General features: G+C 39.2%; 1 protein-coding gene across 1 annotated transcript; it reads left to right on the top strand.

Annotated features, from left to right (window-relative positions):
* Positions 1 to 294: 294 nt before the first annotated feature.
* Positions 295 to 23,860, top strand: anxa5a (annexin A5a). Its single transcript, XM_047585332.1, has 13 exons — positions 295 to 518; positions 648 to 669; positions 2,067 to 2,151; positions 5,785 to 5,879; positions 8,787 to 8,900; positions 11,385 to 11,475; positions 14,326 to 14,405; positions 14,732 to 14,782; positions 16,734 to 16,827; positions 19,180 to 19,275; positions 19,458 to 19,516; positions 21,029 to 21,151; positions 22,955 to 23,860. Exons 2-13 carry the CDS (start codon positions 667 to 669, stop codon positions 23,012 to 23,014), a joined length of 951 nt encoding a protein of 316 aa, XP_047441288.1. The 5' UTR covers positions 295 to 518; positions 648 to 666; the 3' UTR covers positions 23,015 to 23,860.
* Positions 23,861 to 24,798: the final 938 nt, after the last annotated feature.

Here is a 24,798-nt window from a genome sequence, read left to right as displayed (position 1 = left end):
AGAAATTAGTTAATTAATAAGAAATTGCATTACATACTTTTAATTTAATGCTTTATTTCATGTATAATAACATTTTTAGTGGTTTAAATTCCTATTCTTTCACTTTATAAAAGGTTTGAGAACAGGAAAAGTGTACGTTGTGCACCTTGAATGGAAAATTAAATGCAACAATTATATATTGTAGAGAAACTAAACTGAGAATAAAACTTTTGTGGAGGATGTTTAACCTTCCTTGTTTTCACAAACTGCAATTACATTTGTGACGAACACTGCCGGACAGGGATCTTCTTCTTTTGAGACATATTGGATCACACGGAGTTGGAAAAAACATTTAGCCCTCGAACCGGCTGGATGCATGAGCTCATGATGTCCGGCTTGAAAGGCAACACTGAAGGTGGATGAGGAAGTGCATCTTGTCAGCTTTCCCTTGTGAGGAGGAGTTTTAGGTGACAGAAAATAAAGAGCGTACCCGAGCCACACATATCACCTGTGCGGAGAACGAAGACACACACCTGCTGGTAAGAACTCATTGTAGTATTTTGTAGCATTTAGTAATTCCTCAGTATTTGGTGCTGCAGAGGCTTTACACCCTTACAAGATCTTATTTAATCACTTTTATTTTAAACTTCCTTTCCCTTTTCTTTTAGATTACATCAAACAAAAGACATGGTAAGTGTTTCCTTTATTATTTTAACTTAAATGAAATGAAGTATCATAACTACATCACGTGCCTCGAGATCTTTTGTTTTTCTACGCTGAAATTAAAAGCAGCGTGTTTCAGCATCAGGACGAACATTCATTTGTTTGTGTAATGAACTGCGGCTTCAGCATTGAAAGGTCACACTCAGCAGTACACACCTGATGATTTGCATTCTCCCCCTCTACACGTTTACCCTCCGTGTGAAATTAACCGAATTCCCATTTTTCAAATTTCTTCTTTGCGACTTCTTGATCCGCGCCGACTTTCAGACGATCCTCATTTCGCTGAAAGGTTTTTTTTTTTTCCGTGAAGATGCGCTCATTAGTAAAACATTAGTGCAAGTGTACTCACATTGGCACGAAAAGAGAAGGATCATTTGATATCCTTGATTTGATTTTTATCCCCTTCCACCTTGTTGCGAGACCTCAGACTGTCTGATGAGGATAAGTAGATGGCAAGAACTCCGTTTCAGCTGATGACGGTGGTCTAATTTGTGCCATATTGTGTTTCCAAGTGCATGGAAACTGCAGGTATATCTTTGTCTATTGTGTCCCCCACTGGCTTACAATTTCATCAAGGAACAGATGGGAGACAATTCTCCCTGATGGCACTTTGTCTGAGAAGGAAACACACTACCGCGTCTGTGCTATAATAAAGAGAAAAGTTAATGAAACAGTTTTATTAACTTTTTGTCTTTAGGCTTTGAAAGGACCATAGCCTAAACCAAGAATCCACTATATTCCAAAGTTAATCCTACTTTATTTAGTGTTATATGTGTATATGTGTTTACTTATATGTATATATCTGCATGGCTCCATTTTATTTATTTATTTTTATTGTGTTTATAGTGCTTTTTACCATTAAAAAAATAGTTATGCACACACAAAATGGCGGTAAATGATTCTTGAATCTGAAATATTATTATACATGAGCCTTTTTGACATTTTCCTTTTGAATTTACTGGTACCATTCAAAATTTATTGGTCCATCTGTGCAGAGTTCAGAACAAGGCTGCAGCTGAGGCACATATTTCTTTCAACAACTTGAGCAGCACCGAGTCCAACAAATTACTTTTATTTACTTTTTATTCATAGTTTGCAGCAGTCTGCATTCTATAACAAAAAATTGTCCAGTTCCATAGTATAGCTGCCAGAAGACGTTAGGAACCATTTTCAGCGTGAATTTTTTATGCTCTCTGAGAGTTTCATTCACAGTTGGGAATTGAAGCCAAACTGAAATTATATTTGATTTACGCGGCTCTTGCTGTAAATCCAGTACCTTTGCGTTGAGAATTAGTGACGTGTTATTTGAGTCTTTTTTGAATTCTGTTTCAACCAATTTCTAAAAGTTTTTTTGTGTCTTACAGGACTTCAGAGGCAGCGTTAGACCTTACGTCAACTTCGACGCCAAACACGATGCCGATGTTCTCCACAAGGCCATGAAAGGAATCGGTAGGTTTTGCTCAAGATGAGCGCTTGACTGCATTGATTCTTGTGTTTTCCTAATGACTCTCAACATGTTGACCCATTGTGATCGACCCTTTGCTGACCCCCAAACCAGAGGGCTGATAACTTCCTTCTGGTTAGACAAACAAACGGAGCAGGTTAACTCTTTTGCCAATAAAGAAGAATGAATCTGAGAAGTATTATGCTTGAATGGAGTGCTTCTAAAAGCTAGTTGTGTTATCCACATCACAATGAGGAGTTCCTCAAACTGAAGGTTTACGTCAAGAACTGTCACCATTAGTTTCATCCGTGTGAACAACAACACAGGACGTTCATTCCTGGCACTGCCATTAAAAATATCCATAAATAACCATCCGTAGCATGTTGAAGTCACTGTTGGACACATGTAGGAGGTATTAATTCAATTCAATTTTATTTATATAGCATCAATAACAATAACAACAAATTGCCTCAAGAAGCTTTATAAAAACCGACCCAAGAGATAAAGAAACCTCTGTCACAGATGCATACATCGAGCTGAAGGAAACGTGTAGAATCTAATAATACAAGATACAGCTGATGATCTTATGTGAGAGTTTGAGAGTATAGGGACTCCTGGGTCCAGAAATTCTGGCTAGTAGAGTCTAGAGCAAGATTGGAGGAGTGCAGGACGAATTTGCAAACTGAAAGAAATTACTTCCATTAAATAAAAGTTGCCGCAATCACTAATTTGCCCACTAGGGGTTGCAATGTTGTAGTCAGAGTTGTGGACGCAACACGACGCTGAGACCTCGAAATAGACAGCAAACAGCAAAATGGCACCAAAAAAAAACAATTCAGTTTGTTCATAATATTTTTTTTGTAAAAGGCCCCCTTGAGATCAGATTGGACCGTATGTGACCCCTGAACTAAAATGAGTTTCACGCAACTGGTCTAGAGGGATCATGGAGTTGAGGCAGCTAGTGTTAGCAACGGTGCTAATGTTTACTGCAGGTTTTCCAGTGCTTTCTCTGCTTTGTCCTAAGCTGATAATAGTGACATAGGAAGCCACGACATAACAAAAGATCAGATGGATAAGTTATACACAGGAAAGATGAAGGAATAGTTGTAAATATTGTATGGATTTTGTGCACAGTAGTGGTTGTATAGACTATTGGAGATGTCAGTTTATCAACTTCACTGCTGTGCACTGAGGGTTTGAGCATTTTACCGACAAGTCACTGATCTCCACGTACGTGTTCAGGTCAAGAACATAGATTTCATCGTTGTGAAGCGTTTCTTTCTGCTGTGCTTTTATTAGTAACGGTGGCATTGACTTGACTTTCATCACATAACAGTCGACTTTAAAAAAATCTGAACTCATGCAAACCCTTGTGCGCGGTAGGAGGGTTATTTCCACAGGTTATTTATCCTTCCCTGGACGTTACTCTACCACTTGAGCTACCTTTGCATATAACCACGAGGGAAGGCTGAGTCTTGTTGTGTATTTGTGCCTCATTAGTAGTTGCACATACAGCGGAGTTGGTTTAAAAGACATGCACCCCCCCATGTCTCTAATGGTTATATGGAACTCTCTATAAGTCCCCTCTAAGGCCCTATAGGCTGTCAGGGAAGCTTAATAAGCTCTTTGAAAGTTTATACCAAGACTTCCACTGAGGCGGTAAACAAAACAAGTCAATCCAAGTGCTCTGCAAAAAAAAATAAATAAATAAAAAAATAACACCAGTAATGAGCGCTTGCTGTATTGCCATGGCGACAGTCTGTACTTTGACACGTTGGCAGGGAAGACTGGTAAACTGAATCTGAACAGGTTGGAATAGTTTTTGAACACCTTTACACCTGAGACCAGCTACACTCAATAATTGTCACATGCATATAGAGCCCTTCACGGTTTGTAAACAATGTGACCTTTTTTGAGGGGCGGGGCTTAACTGGATGCCAAACATCTCCAACACTATAGCCTGTAAATGGCGGTTAGCATATTTCAATGGACTGTTTTGGCAAGAATGGACGAGAGAAAAGTTGACTCATAGGACTACATTCACTGACCCCTACACTCGGATGGACAATTTAACCTAAGGTGGACACACAGAGGGGACAAAGTCTGGTCTGTCTTTATCAGTGAAGCTTCTCCAGCAAAGATATTACAAGAAATAAGTGGAACCACTGTGGAGGGAAACATAGTAAATGCAATTTCTGCTTGGACACCACTGAAATATGCAAGATTGTCTCAAGCCAAACCAAAGTTGTCAAGACTGGCAGTGGCTGGTATGTGATAAAACTTGTTTTTTTTCGGTTTGGCTCCAAAAATTACAGCAAGACAACATTTTCATGACTGAAAGTGACAGTGTTGCCTCAAGCTTCCCTCTGTTTTGCCTCCAGTTAACATCGTGGATAAAGTGTAAAGGATGAAGTAAACATCTAACAAAGTATAGTCCAGATACCCAGATCTGTGCTGACTTTGAGGATGCATCAGGAAAATGCCTTTTGCAGGATGCATCTTCTTGGTCCTGTGTTCCTCAGAATCAAACTTGTCAAGTCCAAACTCCAGAGTACAAAAGTCTTGAGTTACAGACTAAATGTTTGTACAGAAAAAGTATTTTTTTATATATTATCTTAATTTTTGTGCATTAACTTACATATATATATCCTGTATTTGCTCGCATGCAAAATATATCCATACGATTTCTATTGTAGTTAATCTTCTGTTGTATAGTACTTATTTAATGCTACATTTTTTTAATTAATTTATTTTTTTTTAATCTCCCAACGATTATTTTATTTTATTTTAAATGAAATTTTCAACCATATTTTAGTCACCACAATGTAAACAGTTATTTTGGAATTTAATTGTTCTTTAAAACTGCTACAGCTACAGCATTTTTAAAACTTTTTTAAACTGGAATTACAACCCAATCAGCATTTCCCAGACAAACACGACATTTTTCTTGGTGCTAAATGAGCGTAGTAAAGAAAGGAGCATAACAAATGACGTGTGAGGGTATTTTTTCACTTAAAGTATCCTATGTCACATTACATTTGCCGTTGCTGCAGGCTGTTAGCCTAATTTGGATAAATTTTTAATAAGCTCACCTTCAACCCACTTATCTTTTCTTGTGAGAGAATCATTTTTTATTTTTTTTTTAAATTTAAACTAGTAGTTAGCACTCATTAAATAATACCTGTGATGGTTTAAATGTTGTGATCAGCAGCTTTTAACTCCTGATTTTACTTCCTGACAGTTCAGTGCGTTCACTGTAAGAGCGGGAGCGCCTCTTTTCTTTCTCCAGACCTGTCACCACGGAGCTCCAGGGCTTTGTGCCATAATTACCTCGGACTAATTGAACGTTTGGATCCGTCCCCTTGAAAATTCCACGTACGGCTCTTGAGCCTGTTTGTCTACCTGAGCCCTTTTCTCTGAGGCGCTGGTGACTTTCAGGAGCTATTGATCGTTAGCGTCACCAAATGAACTCGATCTCTTGCTTCAAGGAGCAACTCTTCATTTGAGTTTATCTGTCTTTTCTATTAAAAGCAAGATGTTCAATCATGTTTAATAGTTTTTTTTTTCATTAAAAGAAATGAATGAAATTAAATCCATGTTTCTCTCAGTGGTGTTTTCTTTTTCTTTTTTTTGATTAGGTACGGATGAAGATGCCATTCTCATGCTTCTGGCCGCCCGCAGCAACGTTCAACGGCAGCAAATTAAGGTGGCGTACAAGAAGGCCCACGGAAAGGTGAGATGGGAATGAAACAGAAAGACAGTGACAACTGTAAGTAATGGATGTTTACAGGTCACGTCAGCCACTGTGTCCTCTTAACCAACCAACATGGACCGTGACCGATGCTCAATCCACCTTCACCAAGACATCGCATACGCAGTTTTAATCCTAAACAAGCTGACAACTGTAGCATTGGTAGATATTATTTTAAAAAAGAGGAGCACCTTTCGCTTTATAGGGTTTAGTTCTGCTCCAGTTCAGTACGTTTTTGAGGTTTGTGACTCTCAAAAAGACTTGGAAGATCAAATTGAACACACAAAAAACAGAGTTTGTTATGTGCAACTAAGCTACTACAAGCAATTTCCCTTGTGGAGGATTGAAGTCTATCCAAGTCTAAAAAACATTACACCAAGTTAGGGATGGGCATCGATAAGATGTTATTAATACTAATGCCATTATCGATTCTGCTTATCGATCCGATTCTTTACCGATTCCCTTATCAATTCCTCCTGTGAATTTTTGTTTTAGAGAACGTCTGCGTTCGTGGTTTCGCGTAAACATCAGCAATTTTATTGACTTTCTAAAGAAGATATAAGAGCTTGTGTAAGAAACATAGGAAATTGGTCACTGGAATCTCACTAGCGCTGCTCTGCTGAGACTTAGCGATAGCTGCACTCGTTGTCCGGAGATTGACGAACACATCATTTCGGTGGTGTTGCTGCCGTTGCTTGAAATTACAGTGCTGCATGAATTGCATGTTATGCTGTTACAGTCCCTTCTGGAGAAGTGATCATCGCGTCTTCCTTGTCGCAATGTGAATGACGTGCTTCGACCTAAAGGCTCTTCTTTCTTTTTATGGTAGTTGGCAAACAAGCTTTAAGCGCATTACTGACACCATCCGGACTGGGATGTAAAGATTCAGCACGAAAAGCATCGATAAGGGGAATCTATAAGCATGAAGTCCAAAAAAGCGTTGAATAAGGTCAGCTGACCTTATTCAACGCTTTTTTGGATTACCATGACCTGGATGACTGAGAACCTTCACAGACATATAAGCATGAAGGCTAATGATATCATTTAATTGAACCAGTTGGACTTTTCTTTCTGGTTGTTAATACCTCCTCTAGTTATCTCGTCCTGCCACTTAATTTTTCCAACCTTTCCATCTTCACCACACCTTGCAGTGACACAGTCGCACCATGTGTGTTCAGAAGCTCTACATTGAAAATGGTCCAATCTGAAACAGTGTCTTGCTGGGTAATGAAATACACTGGTATGCTGGTGTATTAACAATCAGATGTGAAAAGTTAACATCTTGTACCAACACTCAATCAATTTGCCTGGAAAATACTCATGACTGAAGTGGAAGTAAGACCAACAACAACAACACCAGACGCCTGAATCCTACGCTGTTATGCTCTCGCGGTTCACTCACACTGTCAAGTTGTTTTATTACCACCTGTGGAGTGAAAGCCTGCCAAGTTAATCTGCCCTCCTTGGAGGTTATGGAGGAGCATTCTGGCACAAGTAAATGTTGCCTTGAGTGTAAAAAGACAAAGCATTCGGAGAGAGAAAGGTGAGGGACGTGAGGAAATCGCAGAGTATCTGCTGGAATACGTCTCATTATATTATCACAGTGTTTTATCAAAATGAAGGAACCCATTAGCTTTTTATTACTAGTTCTTCAGTGCACTTTTATTACATGTTATAAAATTGCCTGAAACTACTCACATGAAGAAAAAAAACACCTGAATCCAGTTCTCTATATTATATTATATTATATTATATTATATTATATTATATTATATTATATTATATTAATATAAGGAATCATTTCTGCCCTATTAGCCATCTTTTAACAAGTATTTCATGGGAATTTATTTGACAAACTTTTAAAGAAGAGACAAAAAGAGACAGAGGCGTATTTTATTATCTAGAAATGAGAGTTTTCTGCTTCTCAAGTATTGAGCGGCTAAAGAGAGGATTGTTGGAGCGTATAGTGAAGAGCAATGACTGAGCACAGTAGATTAAAGGTTGCCATGGGTGTTCTGTACACAACACACACACATACACACTCAAATAACAAAGGCCTATAAGCTGTGTGTTCCCAGCAATGACGAAAATAGTTGCAGGCAGAGATCAATTCCGATGAAGCGAGCTGTAAGTCCTAAGAGCTGCTTGAGTTGCTGGTAGTTTAAGGAAAATATTGCATGTTCTTTTTTACCAGATGTTTTTCTAATGATTATCCTGTAAAAATGTAAGAGATGCATTGAAATGTTATTCAAGACCTCACTTCAGTGACGTTAAGAACCCGAGCGCTCGCTTTCTGTTTATGCACTTGTTTGTAAGTATATGAATGAATGGATGAATGAATGAATGAAAGTTTACTTGAACACAGATTCAAAGAAAAGAGCAAACAAACGTCAATAAACAAAGGAGAACCACGCAAAGTAAAACGACAAATCAACAACATTTTTATGTTCAAACTGAGTAGGAAGAAGCCAAAGCTTATTAATGTCTATGTCTATATCCTTAAGGATAAAGAAACCATTTAAGAGAAGTTTTGTTTTTGTTTGTCTGGTAGTAAGTTATTAGCTGCTTTGTACATTATTTGTGCTGTTTGGAATTGAACTATGTGAGTTTTAACAATTTTGACTGCAAAAAAAAAGTGAGCGTGATAGCCTGCATTATGTAATATCCGTATTGCTCTTTATTTGTAGAATAAGCAGTGGTTTTATTGAACTCGTACAGTATAATTATTGCCCCAGATCTCTGTGCAGTAACTGAAATATGGCAAGACAATGGTACAGTTTGTGTTGTGTAGTGATTTGGCGAGCCTTGTGTATGTCCTGTCACTTTGCCTTTTAATAATCATTTCAAATACGTTCCATACAAATACAGTTATCATTGTTTTGACTCCAGGATTTGGTCAGCGCTCTGAAATCCGAGCTCGGCGGGCTGTTCGAGAGTCTGATCGTGGCCTTGATGACTCCATCTGTTTCATACGACGCCTTACAACTGCACAAGGCTCTCAAGGTAACTAATGACGGTTTCCCTCAGATGAGCTGAAACCCACAGATGATGAATTGGAAGGAAAAACACGTTTCCAGTGACAGTAATTAATCAGAGCTCCGTTCTGTTTTAAGCCTCGCCAATAAGACGCCATGCACAAAAACCACTGGACCTCTCATTAGCCCACATAAATAGAGCCATTATTGATGTAGATCGTCACTTTAAAATATAATAACATATAAATTGCTCTTCTAAATGTCAGCATCAACATGATTTATCTCCAGTAAAACCACTGGAATGATGGTTCCTCCAGCTTCTTTATGTCTTAATTTATTTTTAAAGAAATCAACTCCTCCATTGAGCTCTATGGCCTCTTTTAGCTTGTTGTTTCAGTCACATCGCTCATTTACAGCTAGGTTCGTATGTATTTGGATACTGACAGATTAACCATTAAAACATGTACTTTTATCACTTAGATTTTTATTGAGAAATTATTGCAAGAATAACAAACAACTAAAGAAGCCGACAAGCGAAAAGAAGTTGCCTGGGGAGTGTTTAATATTTTAATATTATCAATCCATTAATCCAGTCCATTAAAAATATTTATTCCACAATTATTTTTGTTAAAACATATATTAAGTTATGGTATGAACACACTAAACCAACACTAAGACCTATAGCGGCAACAATGGCCGACTCCACCTCACGACCCTTGAGTCTGGACGAAAAATGTTACACTTGAACACGATGCAAAGCCTACAACCAATGGCCAGCTGACACATACACCAATCAGGCACAACATTATAACCACTGACCAGATAAGTAGATAACATTGACCATCTTGTGACTATTTAATGTTCTGACACATATTCAGACACCACAGGACACCCTCAGAAGGCCCATGTCCATTCTCTCATGGGTCACATCTGTTTTGGAGGCACAAGGAAGATGGTCATAATGTTATGCCCAATATGTGTGCATTGTGCGGCCAAGATAGTCCAGATTTGAATCTATACCACCTGTAACTAACAAAGAGTTTTTGGACCTTTTTTTTTAACTCTTCTTATTAGCCGGAAGCGAGGAAAAGCTACAATTAGCCGGGAAGCTAAGAAGAGCAACGGTTAGCTTTGAAGCAAGGGAGAGCTACGATTAGCCAGGAAACTAGGAAGTGCTACGATTAGCCGATGAATGTAGGAAGAGCAACGGTTAGCCAGGAGGCTAGGAATCGCGACGATTAGCCAGGAAGCTAGGCTAGGAGAAGCTACGGTTAGCCAGGAAGCTAGGAAAAGCTACGGTTAGCCAGGAAGCTAGGAAGCGCTACGATTAGCCGTGAAGCTAGGAAAAGCTACGGTTAGCCAGGAAGCTAGGAAGCGCTACGATTAGCCGTGAAGCTAGGAAAAGCTACGGTTAGCCGGGAAGCTAGGAAAAGCTACTAACTGTTGTAGAGAGCTGACGTAATTTCCCTGAAAGTAGGAGACAGTTTGAATTGGATTATGTCCAAATTCAATAGTCTGCACAATAATTCAGTTTTATTCATTATATTACTGTGATTTCAGTGTGTTTTGGTGGACAACTGAAATAAAATAATGAAAACTGTATGTGGAGTTAACTGTATGTTCCAGTTTGACTCCTTCGTCTGAAGCATTTACAGCTGTTTTTTTTTTCCTCTAATGTTCATTTATGACAAAATTGATTTGTGAATATTGGAAATTCTCAGGTGTTCAGATATCACATGCTAATGCTGGCTAGACGTTTTTATTTTAGCAGCCCATCTAGCATTAGAGCTACTGCAAGATGTCTCTTAACATTGACTTTTTTTTTTTTTTTTTTACTTCATTACTCTTTTTAAAACTGGCATTCACTGCGATTGCTCAGGGTTGCATATTTTTTTTTTAATGGAATTCATAAGAAGCTGCGTGTGACCCAGGTGTTTCATACAGTACATAAAGAAAATCATCTTTCATGTGGCTTCATAAACTGTCCAACCATGTCGGAGGATGGGGCTCTTTCTTGTTTTATTAGAACATCTCAGAAGATGTTATTTTCTTTGGAACATTATGTCAATTCACTTTCTCCTTTAATATTTATGCATGTGTCACTCTCAAGGCTCGTGAAGTAAAATACATTTGGCAACTCGAAGACTACAAACTGAACTTATCAGAGGGAGAACATTTGAAGGCAAATTATTTCAGGTTTGGCCTCGACGTGCCCTCCTCACCTTCTGCTGCGTTACATTGGTTTGTCAGACTTTTTCTTTCGCTGGGAGGTTAATTGCAGTAAAGAGAAGTTATTTCTCTTTGGTTCTGAACCCTTTGACTTAACAGCTCTTACATGGCTAATAAATCATGCTTCTTATTCTCCAACTACCATTATCTTAAAGTTTTTTTGACTTTTGTTGTACTTTAATGACCAACATTTGACTCTCTACTCCAACCGTGACACGGGGCAACATAACAGAATATAGCACAGCTTTATGAGTCCACATTTATAAACTGTGTTTGTTCCCAGGGCGTCGGGACTGATGATGAAGTGCTGATTGAGATCTTGGCCTCCAGGACCGGCGAACAGATTAAAGAAATCACCAAAGTGTACAAGAAAGGTGAGGAAGAGACAGATAACGGTGGATAAACCAGGCGACCGTGATGGCTACCGTTTAATTAAAAACCTGCGAAAGGTTTCCAAGAGTAACTACCAATGTTTTTTAAATGCGCTCTTCAGATCTTACATTCTCATCTGCAAGATCTGACAATGCACGTGACTATAGGGTTGGTTGAGAACCAAAAACACCTCAAAGTAAGAAATGTTTTGGTTTTAGTTAAATCTATTGTACATTTACTTTAAACTGTACGTTTATCATATGTTAACTAATAACTGCAAAGACATGGTTACAGTTCATGGCTAAGAGAAACCAATATTAATTGCAAAGCAGGAAATGTAAAAGTAACAAACTCTCCATGTCAAAGTCTGTTGTCCTAACAGACTCTAACTGTGTTTCTATTACGTTTTTTTTTTTCCCGCAAAATAAATTAGATTTTTCTGAAATTTCGTTAAAGCAAAATTGCGCTCTGTACGTGTTTCCACTGAAAGGTGTTTCGCAAATGAGCTGTGACTCTCGTAAAGTCTCGTCTCTTAAATTCTCGTCACACAAGACTTCACTTTGACGGAACAGACTTCAAATGAACTGGTCACATGACCCTTTGTTTCATCTCCGGTGACACCGGCGACGGGGAAATGAAAGAAAAGTGTTTCCACTGCACTTTTGCGATAAACTTTTACATTGATACGTCTGAAAAACCACCTCGTGAAAGTGTTTTAGCTTTGGATATGTGAGAGGTTTTTGCAAATGAAAACGTTTTCTGGAATAACATTGAACTTGTTGATTAACTCATTGTCTTTTCTAACTCTTACTTCCTTGTTTACCTTCTCTCGTATTTCAGCTTAAGCCTGTAACTGGCATCTTTCTTTAATTTCCTTTACTCTCCAACAGTTTCAAAGTTAATATATTCTTATGCTGCATTCACACTTGCTGCGTTTCCATTACACCTACAAATGCGCTAAATATCGCAATAAAAATCTGGTAATGGGCATTTGGAAAAACCTCTCAAATATCTAAAGCTGAAACACTTTTAGTCTCTCGTGAGGTGGTTTTTTCAGACGTATCCATATAAAAGTTTATCGCAAAGTGCAATGGAAACACCTGTTTCGCATTTCCCTGTCTCCACCGTCACTGGAGATGTCTCAGGTGTGACCAGTTCATTTGAAGTCCATCGTCCTCGAAGTGAAGTCTCGTGTGTCAAGAACTGGAGATTCGTAGGACCTGGTTCATAGGACCACAGTACATCTGTGCCTGGGTTTAGACTCTAAGGGTGGACACACTTCGTTTGAGTTTACATCCCAACCTCGGCGTCAAGGAAACGCCATGCGTCACGATCCACGCCGCTGTCGCTATGCAACCGGCCAAACAACCACATCACCTTGGACGCTGTTTTGCCAACTACTTTTTGTATATTTGTTCACGGTGCTAATTCTGTAAATTTTTTGATTGCACTGTTTATTTTTATTTTGCTTTCTTTCTCGTGGTTTTCTTGTGGTTTTTATGAGTGTTTACTTTTTATGTGCAACAAAGCTACGGTGACAAAGTAATTTCCCTCCTGGATCGTTGAAGTCTACGTCTGAGTAATGAAGCCCATGTGGAAGTGCAAAAAGCTGCAGTTCATCACGTTTGCTTGAGGCTGGCTCCAAAAGAGAGCAAATCCCCATAGACCCACATGTTAGAAAGCCCAACTTTACAACGTTACTGAACAGGTTTACAGCCTGGTTCAAAAAACTATTTGGCTTTCAGGCTTTTATTTCACTATTCATGACAACTCTATGGGGGTGAATTTTTGTCTAACTAATTTGTTTATTTTTTATTAAGGTTTGAAAATCTGCATAATCAAGGTTGCAGGTTGCAGAAAGTTGGGGTGGGCACATTTCAACGTCCAGCCTCCTTTAGCGCCAACCCAACATGGGAGTTAGCACACTTAGCCTACATTTAGCCCCAAGCGTAGCCTGCCACATGGTCACAGTTTGCCCTGAAGTGCTACTCAGGTGCTCATGCTTGATTGGTGGAACACGATTGGTTCACTTGACATCGCATCAACGTAGCGTTGAAAAAAGATGGAGGCAGCTCAGATTTCATACGTAGCCTCGGCATCAGCTTAAACATTTCTTATGTGAACAAAGCTTTGTTCTTCAGATCTATCAAGTATGATAGTTTACACTGAAAAATACGGAGTGAAGCAATATCGGGTTTTGAAATCATATCATAGAAGAGATGATGGGTTTTATTTTAAGACAAAATTTTGGACTGAGAATTAATGCCTTTGGGAACTTCAGGTGGAAAGACTAAAGGTTTGAGTGCATCGCATCCTCCCTCTGGATTTGTCTCCACTCATATCCGGTGCCAAATCCTCCATGCCCTGGACAAAATCAAACCAGAAAAATGTGATTAACGCTGGACTTCTTCACTCGAGCTTCAAACTATTTACAGCAGCGTGAGACAGTGCTTCCAGTGTATTGCACAGGAAGACTGATATGAAATATGGCAGTGGCTGTATTTCTTATTTCATACACATTTCAAATTCCTTCTTCCTTCACAAAACCCAGTCTTTTTTTCCTTTTTTTTTTAACCAGAATAAAATATCTTGCTCCATCTCCTACATCTAAATGTGTCAGTGCAGGAATGTAGCGGCGGCGGATTGCATCAAACCACTGTGGAAGATATTACATGTGAGAGCGATGACTCAAAAGGCCCAAAAGCGAAGAGCTCAGTTGATCCAATTTGGACGAAAGGCAGGGTTACACTGCTCGCTAGCCAACTAATCAAATCTCTCATGTCTCAGATCCCCCCCCCTCCTCCTCCTCCGAGAAAAGAGTAAACAGTCTTCTCTTTTTTTCTTTCCTCCAGAGTTCGGGGGAAAGCTGGAGAAAGATATCTGCGGTGACACCTCAGGGCATTATCAGAAGCTGCTGGTGATCCTGCTGCAGGTAGAGACGGGAGACTTTTTCCTGATAATGAGAAGCCGCCGGTGACGCCGGTACAAAGTCACCAGAGATTTAAGTGTTGGCCGGAGACCGGAGAGGAGGATGACAGCATAATACACTACAGTTCTTTAATGTGTTTTTTGTTTACAGACAGAAAAGTAATCTCCACTGGTTCTGCAGATAATGTCACCTTCGGGGTTTACGGGGGCTGAGAGCGACGCTCCGTGCTCCTCGTGTCCCCATCAACACTGACCTACGTTTGCTTTCTGTCTCCCTGTTGTTTGTGCCCATCTGTCTTCCTTCCTGTCAACGTTTGTCCGACCACGAAGGCGAACCGGGAGGAGGGAGTGGACGAGGGTAAGATAGAGAAAGATGCAAAGGTAAGAAGGATGTGGCTTTTTGAGTTTGTCGGACACTTTCAACAAATAACATTGGAAGTCACGAGGAATAAACAATTACACGTCAGACAAGATTATTGATATTAAATAAAACCTTTATGGTGATGTTTAAAGCCAACATGTTTGCAGTGTCTCCACATGGTTACTACAGTATAGGAAAGCTTCAAAATGGCTTGTGGTCGTAGCAAATAAAATTATTAATTATATCAGGACCAATAGAGGAATAGATCAGCGTGTTCCTTCCCAGTAAATTGGTTAATTTAATAAAAACGACTAAGTTTTCCCCTTTTATCACTGTGATAAATGAAGTCAAAGTCAATTTGTTGACAAAAAAAAATGCAAAAAAAGCCCCCTTTGTTATATGAAAGAAATTATGATTCCGCTTAAAAACCGTATTTCCATGTTTACTGCATAGTATTTAATGGAGACACATCTTTGTTTTGTTTGTTTTAACTGAAATAGAAACATATTCGTCTTTTATTGTTTTTTAAATTGCATTTACATTTATTGTGTCTTCCTCTATAGTTTGTGTGGACCATTGAAAATGAGAGTTCTCCTTCATTCTGTTTTCTAAGGTTTTAAATGAATAAAATAATTCTAAAAAAAAATCAATGGATGTTATGAAACTAATAATTTAAGCTTAAGAGACGTATTAAGGTTAATTAAAGTCTCTGCTCCACTTTATGCACACAGACATAATCATCTAATATCGACATAACCCCAAGGAAAAATAAGTATATTTACATGAACAATCAAGAATATTTAGCTATTTATACAGACTGTGTTTCCATGTAGGGTAATTAATGGAGACATGTTTTTCTTCTGTATAGAAATGTGTTCGATATACAAAAAAAGCCTCAATTTATTGCGTCTGCCTCGGCCTCGTACGCGTCATTGAAGATAAGGGTTCCCCTTCAGTGTGTTTTTATAAGGTTTTACATAAATTAAATAATAAAAGTAAAAATCAGTGCATGGCTTGAGACCAATAATTTAAGTTTAAAGAGATTCATTACGGTTGATTCAAGTGCAAATAATTAAATGCAGGTCTGGTCCATTTTCTGCAGGCTGACATCAAACATCATGTCATAGCTCCATATTTACAGAACATTTAGCTTCTAATATGTTTGAATGTAAGAACAAACTCTTACTCCTGTTTTATGATATAAAATGTGATTTAAATCTAATGTGTCTTAATAGAAAATATCCTACCTGTGCTGTCGTCTGCGTGATTTTTTTAAATTGTTTACAATAACATCTTGAAGATAAAAATGCAATCCTGCGCCGCAGACGGCAGGTGTAGACAGCCGGCGCAGATTCATCTGAATTTCTTTTAAATGTCACGTATATGCTGAGGATTTCATCATATTCACGAGGGCTGCTCTCTGAAGCTAAAGGCCAAGAGCGCTGTGAGCGAGTCGTGTCTGCAGAACGGTCAATACAGTAAATTCATTACAGGATCTTAACCTTTGTGAAACAGGACATCTCAAAAACCATAACTCATTAAAAAATATTGAACTGTTGTGCGTTGGAGTCCAGCTCAGGGGAACGTTAAGTGGTCCTCTGTGCATCTGCAGCTGAACGCACAACACATCCAGGCTAATGCTAATGCTCTGTGATCAAATTAGCAGACGTAGATTAATTAAAAGCAAAAAGAAATCGACATATTTACACATTTTTTTGGATGTTATCTGGAGGAGGACATGAGGAAACAACCCGATGTCCACGATGTCTTTCTAATAGTAGAGACGAGGAGGAAAAACATCCCTTTTCTGTGTGTGTTTTTTGCAGAGTACAAGGTCCCACATTAGTGCTCGGCCTGTGAGCGCCAATGAGACATGTCGAAACCAGGTTTCTCTTTGTGTGTGTGTGTGTGTGTGTTAGTGTGGCTCTAAGTGTTTGTGTGTTTGTGTTTGTGTGTGTTCTGCCATTACAGGACCTGTTTGAGGCTGGAGAGGCCAAGTTTGGCACAGACGAGGAAAAATTCATTACAATTCTGGGCAACAGGAGCCCAGAGCATCTCAGGAAAGGTGAGTCTGTTTGTGTGCTGTATACACCGATCAGGCATAACATTATGACCGCCTGCCTGATATTGTGCAGGTCTCTGTTGTGCCTCCAGAAAAGAAGAGCTGTGACTCATCAGAGAATGGACATGGACCAGAAAAAACTATGTGTATAGACTCTAGTAAACAGCCCAAAAGTCAGACAACAACCGTGAGTTCAGCAGATGAAGTACAGGTCAGAATCGTTCACAGTAAAGGGAGGAAAATGACAAAACATTCATGCAACAAAGTAAAGGCCCTGGTCAGTATTCGAGGAAATAAGTGGCTACTTTGCATAATTCAACATCAACACATCGCTAATTAACTACATGTCGATAATTTTATTACACAGCCTCCTCATATTCAATCATTTATTTACTCATTTATTCTTTTTTTATTGATTTATCTCGTTGACCGCTGCATGAAAGAAAAAAATTAAAATCCTCTCTCACTACACAGATGGTGCTTTTGCCTTTTCCGCCAATCATTCAAAAATAGCGACTGTATGTTTCCTCTTCCTGCTAAAGCTCAGGGTACAGGTCACCTTTTTGTTCTGCAACCTTTATTATCAACAGAGCCGTTTTGCCCCCTCTTCCACCGAAGAAAAATAGTCTGGAGCCACAAAACGTGACACTACACAGTTTAGAAACATTTAAAAGTTTTACTCTTTTTTTTTTTTTATTATTATTATTTTACCCGTTACAACAATGCCATCAAACAGAAGTGCAGTGCACATGTGTTGGCCCGCTTGAACCTAATTAAACAGTAAACTATGCAGGACTATTTGACTCCTTCCCATATCTGTGTAAAATCAAATTAAAAACTAGCCCATATCAGTATAAATAAAACATTAAGCTGCAACTTAGCAGCTTTAAAAAGGTAAACATAAAATCAGTGTTTTCTCTTCGGGTTTCTTTCTCAGATAGAAATCAGTTGAAGCGCCTGAACATAAAAAAAAACTCCAGGTTTGAAATAATTTTAAAATAATAATAATAATAATATCCCATACAAACTGAGTAAGATGGGACATTGTAGGTGGTCAGTGTGTCAGGGACACACTAGTAGCAGATTGTGGTCGGAAATGGCCCAGAGTGATGGGATCTCACATGTGTCCTTAGTGCTTAATGGGTGTTTGTACAGCCCAGGATCAGTGATAGTGCAGCAGCCGAACCAAACAGGACACACACACACAACAAACACTCGAGGAACAACTCAAATAAAACACGAAGAACAGCCCACGTCCATTCTCTGATGAGTTACGCCTGTTTCAGAGGCACAAGGTACAAGAACCTACACAATATTAGGAAGGTGGTCGTAATGTTATGCCTGTATTGGTGTATTTGTGTATTTGTGAGCTTGTTCTTACCGCGTATTTATTTGGCAAAAATAAATAAATAATTTAAGCTCCATCCACACACAGAGCAACTGAGTCTCTCCAATATCCTTTAATCTCACAGTTGATCACTAGTGGATGGCCCGGGCGCCGGTTGCCTAGGTAACCATCTTGTATATTTCCCACCAAAAACAGGTGAAAAGAAAAATGAGAAAAGTGTATTACTAGTGACCGAGCTGCCGTCACTGCTCTCTATTATATGTATATATATATATATATATTTGAAAAGAAAATATCGCCAACAATGACAGTGTTTAACTAAGATACATATTTAAAGAACTGTATCTGTGACGGTTCTCAGTCCATCCACCCTTTTTACGACTCAACCAAATGGCTTCACATCATTGAATTTCATTAACGCTCATGGTCCCTGATGAATTTGCGCGGCGATAAAATAAAAAATCTAGCAAATAAAAGCAGAAATGAAATATAATAAAATCAGATAATAACAGTAAAATGATAATAAAGGAAAATCCTCACACGTATTGGAACTAGAAAACTAAATTAAAGAAAGTTAAAGTCAAACCAGAAACGGATGAAAGCGTCTTGAGTTGAGAGTCTGAGAGTCACCTTCTCTCCTCTAAAATATTTTACTACTTGGTTTCCTCATTACAGACAATAAGCCGCTAATTATCTGCAGACTGCAGCACGTTGTTCGCCAAGAAGGCACCAGCGCGCCTCGTTTTTAAAGTGTCCGAACAAAAGACTCTTTTTATTCTGCAAACCTGTCTCTGGTTTAAATACGAAAACTTAAAAAAAGGCTTGTTTTAAATACCTGGCATTAATCGGCCACTGAAATATGTTCACATTTGTTGCACCAGAATGGTTTTATTATACAAGCTAGTAGAGCGTCCAAACGAACATAATGAGCTCCTCTGAAGTAAAAACACACTTTTTATTTTTCTTTGGCGAGACAGATTTATTCCACCCTCTTTTATTCTCCGTAGTGTTCGACGCCTACAAGAAGCTCTCCGGCTTGGACATCGAGGACAGTGTCAAAGGCGAGACCACTGGGAATCTGGAGAACTTGCTTCTAGCTGTTGGTAAGATGACGATTTATCGGGGAGACGCTCGAGTCGTCGCACACAGACACAACAAATCGGTCCCCCGCTGTTTTGCTTTGCTTTGTTTTGTCATGCGTGTAAGACTAAAATATAGCAGAAAATCAATCCCAGTGCAGGGTCAGCTTATCGTGATGAAACCGGTCACATGTTTGTCCCCGCAGTGAAATGTACGAGGAGCGTCCCGGGATTTTTCGCTGAGCGTCTGTATAAATCCATGAGGGTGAGTATCGTTGTTCCACTCACTCTGTTAAATATATGGAGAGAGCAGCAGACTCATGCTTTCAGATAAAGCTTACGAAAATACAACCAGCAGCCGATTTGCTTAGCTTAGCTTAGCTTAGCACAAAAAGTTGAATCTGGAAAGAAAAAGCTAAACCCAGTCTTTTCAGTTTCATTTACCTCTTTAACCAACTCCCAGGTTAAAAAAATTAAGCCAATGCGTTAAAAGAAAAACCGTAGTTCCTCAAATGACCACTTGAGGCTGCCTTGTACGGCAAGTCACACCCGTAGATATTCATTTTAAAATGTTCACGTTAAAACAGAAAAATACATGGTTTGAGACGTTTTTATTCATGACAACTATATGGGACAAATTTCCGTTTGACTGACCAGCTCCGATGCCTCAGAACAAGAAGGTTCTGGGTTCGAGTTTCGACTTTTCGACATTCGTGGGTGGAGTTTGCATGTTCTACCTGTGTCTGGGGGCGGGTTCTCTCCGGGTTCCCCGGCTTCATCCCACCCTCCAAAGATGCGCTCGTTGGGTTAATTGGTGATTCTTAATTGGCCGTAGGTGTGAGTGTCTCTCTCTCTGTTAGTCCTGAGATAGACTGGACCCCATGACCCTCCAGAGGAGAAGCAGTTACAGAAAATGAATGAATGAATGAATGAATGTATGTGTAAATTCGTTCCACTAACGCTGCAACTCTTTGACCATTTTTAAATCGGTTGGAAATTAGTCGGAATCGGGCGTTGCCAAGATGGTGACGCCCGTAGACGCCACACTAAGCCTCAAAACCACTGTCAGAAATCTGTTTTTTTGGGTTTTTTTTTTTCACTCAACCAAGTTTGAAATCTATTTGAATTGACTTTTATATCACACAGAAATCCACCAAAACTGCAAAGCAAAGACTTAAACCATGGGTCTCAAACATACGGACCAAAACATTCCCTCCAGAGGTTCCACTCTGGCCCGCGAGATATTTAGTTATAAAACGAACTGATCACTAGTCAGAGTTGAAGACATAACAAGACACTGAGACACAGAACTAAAGGGAGATGATGCAGCAATAGGGTGGAGTTGCACTTATTTTTCTGTAAAATGACAGATCATTAAATGTAAAGATTTTATAGTTGTCGTCATTTAGATCTTATTATGCCATGATGTTATCGGTCTGACTGGTTTGAGATCAAATTGGGCTGTATGAGCTTGACAACATTGATTTAAAAACCTTCAATAGAATACCATTTGTAATTCAGTAACGCAATCAATCAGAAACTACTTGATATCAAAGACACTTTTCAAAAAGTTGCCACACAGTACAAAAAATAAAAAGTTGTTGGGTTTGCCAATCTATAATGGCATTTAATCAATGAAATTAGAAGAAAATATATTGCACCATGCAGCATTTACTCAAACATGTACAGAGCTCTGATTGGTTCAAAAAAGCTACTGCTGTCCCAGACATAACCCGGTGGAACAGAGCGTTAATTCTGACCCACCCTCTATTTTCAGAGAGCTGGAACCGATGACGACACCCTCATGCGGATTATGGTTTCCAGGAGTGAGGTGGACATGCTGGACATCAGAGCCAGCTTCAAAAAGACGTACGGCAACTCTCTGTACACCACCATCCAGGTACTGCTCCCTAGATCTGTTTCATTGTGTGGTTTTTATGATAAATCTTTAATAGTCCTTCAGAAGAAAAAGGGGGTGATGCCCCTCATGTCTCCCTCTGCATGACTTTAAAGCACCAGCTGGATGTACTGTAGCTATGCTGCTATGCTGCTCGTGCCGGTGCAGTGATGGAGTGGGGATTAGTGATTTACTTTGAATGTCTTGTTCATCGTGAAGAGACTGCTCCCCGGCTTTTCCCACAAGCTGAAGTGAATTAATCTATTCTCCCGGGGCCAGATGTTCACGAGAGTTATTGCCATTCTCCTGTAGATGTTCCCAAACGGCCAAACACATAAATAAGACACTTAGAAAATAACCTGTTGAGTAAATGTAAGAAAATATAATGTAATAACCAATGTTTTTTTTTACCAGTTTGCTTAATTTTACCAATTATTATTTAAATTAGCCGTGATTTATGTTATACTTTGGTATTGTCTACTTACCTTTCATGTTTAAATAGATAAAAAATTTTAATTAAGGATAAAAACTATAACTAGTTAGCTGCCTAACTAGCTGGTTAGCACCTCTCATTGTTGAACTACAGTGACCAGATTTGAGTTTGTGAAAAAGAGGATCCTTCTTCCGGGTTTCACAGAGAAACGCAAACCAAATTCAATGTAAACATGTTTGAAGCTTTAGAAGAACAAAATCCTGGTTTGAAATTGTGTCAAAGTTTGAGTTTTACACATTTTTAGGTCTCAAAAAGAAGACGTGTGGTCACCCAACCTTTCCTACCCTTCATTAGCATTACTAGCTAAACAATTAGCCTTGTAGCTTCTAGACAGTTACTTACTAGTGGTGTTCTGACTTAACACTGACGTAACCAAACTTTTAAAGTTAACAAGTGACAAGTTAAAAGCAGCATTACATAGATGAAAATAAAAATTAAAGATAAAAACTTCAACAAGTCAGCTGCCTAACTAGCTGGTTAGCTGTGTAGCACCTCTCATAGAAGAACTAGGGTGACCAGATTTGAGTTTGTGAAAAAGACGATCCTTCAGTAGAACAAACATTGTTTCAAAGTCTGAGCTTGTCTCAAAAAAAAGGACGTGTGTTCACCCAACCTTACCTTCCCTTCAGTAGCTCATTAGCCAAACAATTAGCCTTGTAGCTGCTGGATAAGTTGCCCTAAAAGCGGCGTTCTCCCGACTTACGCCGACATTACCAAACATTTTTCAGTGTCACCAGTTACAACCACAAGTTCACAAGTGATAAGAAGCATTAAAAAGATAAAAATCTAAATTAAAAATAGAGAAACTACAACAAGATAGCTGGCTAACTAGCTGGCTAGCTGTGTAGCAACCCTCATTGTTGAGCAAAATAAAAGGACAACGTCATTGAATCATGTCAACATCTATTGCATGTTGACTAATTTAGCTTTAGCTCATCGATTCATACTTGTATGTGGCTTGTGAAGCTAGTAGATGCTGAGGACATGTGACATGTGTGTAATGTCAGGACGTTGAGACTCACAGTCAGCGCGATTACATTTCAACAGCCACATGTGCCAGAAGGGACGTGCAGTTTTTTTTTGTTTTTTTTTTGCTCAAGGACACATGTGGAGAGGAGTGGCAAGAGATCGAACCACCAGAGCTGCAGCCGCCCACATGTACTAAAATAAATAAATAAATAAATAACATAAGTGAACGGTTGGACATCACAAACTAGAGGAAATGACATAAAATATAAAGCAGCGATTTCTGACTAAATCTATGAAATGAAATGAGATAAAAAACGTGTAATTTGTGTGTTGTGCCGTTGCAGGAGGACACAGATGGAGACTACCAGAAGGCCTTGCTCTACCTCTGCGGTGGGAATGATTAATGTGGCTTTATGATGTGTTTAGCAGCGCTGAATGATGAGCCGCTGTACGCATGAGATGAGGATATCGATCCACGGTTCTTTCCTCTTCATCTTCTAATTCTTCTCGCTGACTTTTGATTGAATTAGCGTGAATTACCCTCTTGTCATTCCGACCTGTGACCGTTATCTCCAGCTTGAATATCAGTGACAGTGCACTCACTTTAAAGTTATTTAGTGGCCCTTTAATGTCATAGTTTAACCCATGAACGGACGCAGGTTTTGATTGTGAAGCACCGAGTTTGCAGCCGTCGAGCCTCGTTTGTGCGTTCGCAGCATGTGTTAAATGCAGATCAGAAAATACAATACGGCTGCTGAATTATTAAACCCCGCATGTCGACAGCTCTCATTAATTACGGATGAGAAGCTGATCCCGGCTTGAACGGGCGATGCAGCTGTCGGCGATCAATAAGTAATGGGACGCAATTAGACATTCGTTGACTCATATAAAGACATCTATGGCCTCCAAACATGACGGGGGCCAGATGTCAAACACATGAAAAATGGCTTCGACGGTGCTGGAGCTGAGCCACAGGGTGGCAGCAGAGTTTAAAACGAGCACGTCGTCCTTTGAAGAGATTTCACTCTCACTGAATTCATGTAGCCTCTTGTTTTTATTATTTATTTAAGGGATTCACAAAGTCTTAGATTAATGTGTTAACCCCTTATTAACCCCTTAACTGTTTGATCCTTCTGTCTGTTTCTGCGTGTTTCCTCTCATGTGAATGTAATTCGGCTTCACAGAATAAAATGTATTTAAATCTGATCTCTGAGATAATTTAAAATAAAGGCCTTGGTTTGGGAAATCCTCTCAGTCTCTCAGTCTGCTGTTGGCGATTAAAATATTGTTCTCTACGAGAGAGAGCACAATAGTTAGGCTGGATTCATGAAATTAAATTAAATGCTTCAGAAACCCTCATGTCTGCATTTAGAAAAAATAAATCCACCTGAAGGTTCAAGATCAGAGAGCGTTTTCCTGTATTGGCATTGTCTCTCTCTCTCTCTTTCTCTCTGCAGACATGTATTCACTCCATTTCTTTGCAAAATGACGCGGAAAATAATGTTTGCATCACTCTGCAGTTAGAGCGGTTTGAGTTAAATAGCCGCGAGATCTTTTATTTATCGCAGTTAATCCCCTTTATTATTTTGTTGTTGCTGTTTTGCAGACAGATTTAATCAGACGTCATGAATTAAACAGAGTCAACGAGTCTATGACGACAGTAAATGCAAAGACAAAGCTAAAATCAAGGCAAACTTTCCTCTTCAATTACTAAATGACTGGTAGGCAACAGAGTTTAGTTTTTTTTATTAGTACAACCTCATTTGGGTCAGTTCCCACATTATGGTACGATAACTAACGTAATGAGCGTAGCTGTCGACAGCAGGGTGGTGAATACAGTCAATGAGCCTGAGTCAGCTCTTGGGCAGCCACTGGCTGATAGTCGTCATAAATCAGTCGTGTTCACTGCAGGTGGAAGCTTTAAACAGAGTCTCTGGGCTCACATTTCATTCTCAACTTAGAATAATGATGAATTACTAATGAGCTGTTTGCTTATATGACTCTTTTTTTTTTGCCAACCAGGAGGATGCTGATTCTTAGTTGACTGAGTTTCATCTTGTGGTTTTCACTCAGTCAACCAGGGAAGATCAAGGAAACATTCTCAGGTTAAATGTAAGGGCCATGAAAAAGTGGCCTAACGTTGTGTGATGTGATAACGTGTGTCTCTCTCTTATGTTCTAATGGTCTA

The sequence above is a fragment of the Mugil cephalus genome, chromosome 5 (genome assembly GCF_022458985.1).
Source record: "Mugil cephalus isolate CIBA_MC_2020 chromosome 5, CIBA_Mcephalus_1.1, whole genome shotgun sequence".
Taxonomy (NCBI): Eukaryota; Metazoa; Chordata; class Actinopteri; order Mugiliformes; family Mugilidae; genus Mugil; species Mugil cephalus.
Note: the sequence above shows the minus strand (reverse complement) of the source record. Positions and strands in the feature narration are given on the sequence as shown.

Bases quoted from the DNA above. Each gene is read 5' to 3' on its own strand.
- anxa5a (XM_047585332.1), top strand. The intron at 11,476-14,325 runs GTGAGGAAGAGA...TCTTTCCTCCAG, and splicing joins CACCAAAGTGTACAAGAAAG to AGTTCGGGGGAAAGCTGGAG. The intron at 14,783-16,733 runs GTAAGAAGGATG...CTGCCATTACAG, and splicing joins AGATAGAGAAAGATGCAAAG to GACCTGTTTGAGGCTGGAGA.